The sequence below is a fragment of the Hydra vulgaris genome, chromosome 10, assembly GCF_038396675.1.
Source record: "Hydra vulgaris chromosome 10, alternate assembly HydraT2T_AEP".
In the NCBI taxonomy this organism is placed as follows: Eukaryota; Metazoa; Cnidaria; class Hydrozoa; order Anthoathecata; family Hydridae; genus Hydra; species Hydra vulgaris.
The window spans coordinates 52,404,648-52,409,316 of record NC_088929.1 but is presented as its reverse complement, the minus strand read 5'-3'; the positions used below and the strand labels follow the sequence as shown (position 1 = coordinate 52,409,316).

The following is a 4,669-nucleotide window of genomic DNA, read 5'->3' as shown; positions in this document are numbered from 1 at the left end:
CTAATAACTGCAAACAAACAAAAATATTGACAAAAGTTTTAATACATGAAATTGACTTTAGAGTATCAGACACATTGTTTGGAATGGGATAATTAGTGGTAGTCCAGTAGGGGAAAGGCGCCTATGATGGCATACTTAACTTTAAAACTTCATTATTCAGTATCCTGAAGACTAATCATAAAAATTTTGATATGGATACATTCCTTGTTACATCTAGAACAATAATTACCCTGGGAGTTTTTATCAGTTTTATTTTTTTTATTAGTTATTCTTTTTGTAAAAAAAAGCACAAGTATGCCATCATAGACAACCACTGCTCCTATGATGGCATAGGGGAGGATGGGGCTAGTTAGGATCGAGAGTAAAAGCAAGAAATTACTTGAAATCATTCTAATTTACCATTTCATGCTACACACCAGCATTGTAAAATTTTGCGCATGCGCATAGGATATATTGTGTTTTACGTATTTTTTGGACCAAAAAAAAATGTTGGAGCATCGCTTTCTTTTAACTTTACTTAAAAATAAGTTTTTCTTATTAAAAAAAAAGGGCAACACCCCCAACTCGTCAGTATGCCATCATGGGTAAAAGTCATCATTTTCATTAAAACAAGCCGTGTCTACTTTGTTCAAAAGATAAAATTAAAGTAACTATTCCACTAAATGCATAAAACTTGAATATAAAATGCATGAAAATTTCATGTCTGCACAGTTAATAGTAAAATCACAATCTTAAATATATGAAGGAAATAAAATTACAACAGAACATCCAAAAATCGATTTTTGTTGATTATAAAAACAATATTTGTGCACAAAGGACGTTTTTTCACTAAAACTAATGTAAAGTCAGTATAGTCATGTGGGTCTAATCATTTTTTTACCAAAACCAATTTTAATGGAAATATGACCGGTATGCCATCATAGGCGCTATGCCATCATAGGCGCCTTTCCCCTATATCTCCCAAAGACCACACTCTGCTTCTAAAGCTAACGGATTTGGCAAATCTTCAGAAAAAAAATCTGAAAAAATCTTAATGCTCTCCCTCCAATTATTTTTTTCTGATGGACCATTTAGCAAAGAAATTATTTTATCAGGGATAATATTCAAGCCATGGAACAAAGTTAAATTGTCATTGCAAAACCTATCGGAAAGAGCTAAATCTAAGTGATCAGAGATGGTTAAAACGCGTTTAAAAAATTCTGATGTATTCTCTACTGGATGATTATCGCAGTGGATTTGCCTCCCAACAGTTCTTTTTCGACATTCATCAACCCCAATTTGTTCAGCAATAACTTTGGCATCAAGATAACACTTATCATGAAAACTATCAATTTTGTTTTTAAAAGTCGTAATTCTATTAGTCAAGCAAAAAATAAGATCTATACAGGTTTGAATATCTAAACTACTAGATTGTAACATATTAGTAACTACATGTGTTTCATCAAAAACAGCTCTAGTCACAACCAAAGAAACAATAAATTTAAAGGTGGTTATCAATTTAAATAAAGATGTAGCTGTTTGGGAGTCTGCCCCAAACTTATTTCTGTCATTGCTTATGGCTTCAAGGGAATAAACGATTGGAACATACAACTCCTGAAATGTGTCTAATCCATCTATTCTTTCAAGCCACCTAGTTCGACAAACATCTCTTAGTTTTGTTTTTTTTTTATCAAGACAGTGTTCTGAAACCATTGTCTCGAGGATAGAATTTCTTTTAATTGAAAGATTAAAATAATAAGAAACCTCTTTTATGTGGTTCATTGCATTACAGAGAAATTGAACTTTGCAAGAATTACACACAGCTAGATTCAATCGATGGCTAAAACAATGAGTGTATAAAGCCTTGTTGTTTAACTTTAAAATTCGTGCAGCAACTCCCTTTTTTGTTCCAGCTACAGCTCCAGCACCATCATAACCTTGGCCTCGACAATTAGTAATATCTAAACCTAGGTATCAAATGGTGTCTAAAATGTTAACAGATAAACTTTCCCCATCTAAACCATTGTCGTTGTGTATAAATTTAACAAAGTCTTTAACAATGTTATTACCACTGTCAACATAACGCAACACTAAAGATATTTGTGATTTGTTTGAAACATCAATGGCTTCATCTGATAAAATAGAAAAAAATTTGCAGTCTTTATATTGGAAACAATTTTATCAGAAATTATCTCACCACAACAGAATATTATTTCATTCTGCATAGTTTTTGAAAGATATGATGCATTTTTCTTGTGGTTTTTAAGATGATTTTCTAATTCAGTATCACCGCCTCTAACACGATAATTAAGAATCTCCATGAAGTTTCCAACATTACAAGAGGTACTATATTGCCCAACTTCTGAGTGATACTGAGAGTCATCATTATGACCTCTTAGAGCAAGTCCTTGACGGCCACATAAAATAATAGTATCAATTATCGGCCCAAGTTTTTATTCTCTGATATCTCTGCAAGGGTGTTTTGATCTATGATATCATAAATAGGTTTTGTATCACCAGCAGCTTGCCTCATAACATCATTAAAAAGACTCTGCGTTTGAGAATGCAAACCATTTATGTTCGGATCACAATGGCGTTTTAAGGCTGGGAAAGCATCATTAAAAATTTTCAGTGGTTCTTTAAACAACACTGAAACCTTGTAATTCTTTGTTGGAAAATCATCTCCAAATAATACACATGGCAAGCAAAATCCACCATTTCATTTTTTAGAATAACAAAGCCAAGAAAATGTCTCTAGCCATTTCATTGAAAACTTTCTGTTGTTTTTGCCTTATGGAAAATTGAAAGAATTATCTGGGATAAACACATTCTTTACTAAATGAAGAATTTTTTGACGAAACAGCATTTTGTTACATTGTAACTCTCTTCGTTGTTCTCGAAAATTTGCAACATCAAACTTGTCTAAAGATTTATTAACAAAGTCAATTGAGCTTTCAACATTAGGTACAATTAAACATTTAATGGTATCACCACTGAAACTATCTTTGGCAGACAAAAGTCTAATTCAGATGTTGTTGAAGGTTTAGTAGCTCTTTTAGAGAATAAAAAATTCAAAAACAGTTGCTTTTTTTCCTTTGTTGGAGTTTCATCAAACTTTATTAATTTGGCTGGCATCATAACAGAAATAAAATTTCTTTTACATGACTCTTTAAAATCATAAACAACAAGCGGTACAAAATGATTGGGTGTAATAGCAAACCCTGATGGTAGCTTACCTATCCAACAGAACATTATATTTATTACTTTGTTTCTTGTTGGCTTCAACTCGTTAACCCTTGGTTTTATTAGTCTGTTAAATGCAAAAAAAAACCGATCAAGTCCAAATTCAGGATAATGACAAAAAATTTGTGAATTGACAACAGATGAAAGGCCTAAGATACACATAAAAGATGACCATTGATTTTCAAAGCAGTTATTAATTGCATGGACCGAACACAAAATGTTGTCATAAGAAAAAAAATTATATTTACCACTGTTAATTATATCATTAAATATTGGATGTTTTGAATAAAAATCAGCATTAATAAACAATTCCATTGAGGTGAGAACCCTTAAAATATCAACTAATGAATTATTTCCTACAATAACTAATGATACTGAGCTGTAGAGACAGTTACCAGATGAAGTTGATCTAAAATGAATTTAAAAACTTACTTTTACAATAAAAATTACAATACTTACATATATATATGTGGCTTTAATATTACAGATTTCTTGAGATATATATATATATATATATATATATATATATATATATATATATATATATATCAGGAAATCCGTAATAATAAAGCCACAAAGTAGCTTTTGCAATTGATTTATAGTTCAGATTGAAACAATAATTTATAATCTGTAAAATTAACTTATACTTTGTTAGCAAAATATAAACAACATGCTGTGCATATTTAAACCTCTGATTAACTTAATGTAAAAAAAGCAGTATTGCTTTATTTACATTAAGTTATTTAATCTGTAGTATAAGCAAATAATAACTTACAAAATAGGTGCAAGTTTATTCGATTTTGGATTTTTGCTTAAGTATGCTTCTGCGCAGATAGTTCGCTTTAGATGAACTTGATTAATTAATAAATGCAAGTTTTCTTCAGTTAAAAAACATAGAGAATCAACTTCAAGGGATAACTTCTTGTTAATCTCCTCAAGAGTTACTATATCGCTTCTTTCTAAAGCAATTCGTACATTATTAAAAATATTAGACATCTTAATTTAGAAATTCCAAGAGCACAAACCCCAACCTAATCTGACCGATTTATTTTTATTTCCTGACTATTTATGCCTAAATTATAACCCAATCGACCAAATTTTAATTTAAGCAACCATATTTTCTTTATTTCCAGACTATTTAAGCCTAAACTAAAACCCAACCGGCCAAATTTTAACCCAATCAGGCTAATTTTTATAATTTCCAGACTTTTTAAGCCTCAGATTAGGCGAAATTTGTTTCGCCTTATGCATAAAAAAGCCATTCGCCTAATCATAGTTTTTAACACTATCGCTCATTTCCGCGGTTTGCAACCTTGTTGTTTGCCAACTTTGTGCAACCGTAAAGAATAAAAAATTCTGAAGTTTTAAAAATGTAAAGTAAAATACACTTTAATTATAATACAATACTTCTCCTTAGGCGGCCGCCTAATCCGCCGTACTGTAGATC

General features: G+C 30.9%; 1 protein-coding gene across 1 annotated transcript; it reads right to left on the bottom strand.

Moving 5' to 3' along the window:
• Positions 1 to 951: 951 nt before the first annotated feature.
• On the bottom strand, positions 952 to 2,300 carry LOC136086459 (52 kDa repressor of the inhibitor of the protein kinase-like). Its single transcript, XM_065808756.1, has 3 exons — positions 2,177 to 2,300; positions 2,049 to 2,111; positions 952 to 1,946 (listed from the first exon to the last, which is right to left on the bottom strand). The coding sequence occupies exons 1-3, from the start codon at positions 2,298 to 2,300 to the stop codon at positions 952 to 954; spliced, it is 1,182 nt and encodes a 393-aa protein (XP_065664828.1).
• Positions 2,301 to 4,669: the final 2,369 nt, after the last annotated feature.

Coding starts and splice junctions, on each gene's coding strand:
- LOC136086459 (XM_065808756.1), bottom strand. CDS start 2,300: ATGGAGATTCTTAATTATCGTGTTAGAGGCGGTGATACTGAATTAGAA. Junction 2,112..2,176: donor TGAAATAATATTCTGTTGTG/GTGAGATAATTT, acceptor CTATTTTATCAG/ATGAAGCCATTGATGTTTCA. Junction 1,947..2,048: donor GTTGCGTTATGTTGACAGTG/GTAATAACATTG, acceptor TTTGATACCTAG/GTTTAGATATTACTAATTGT.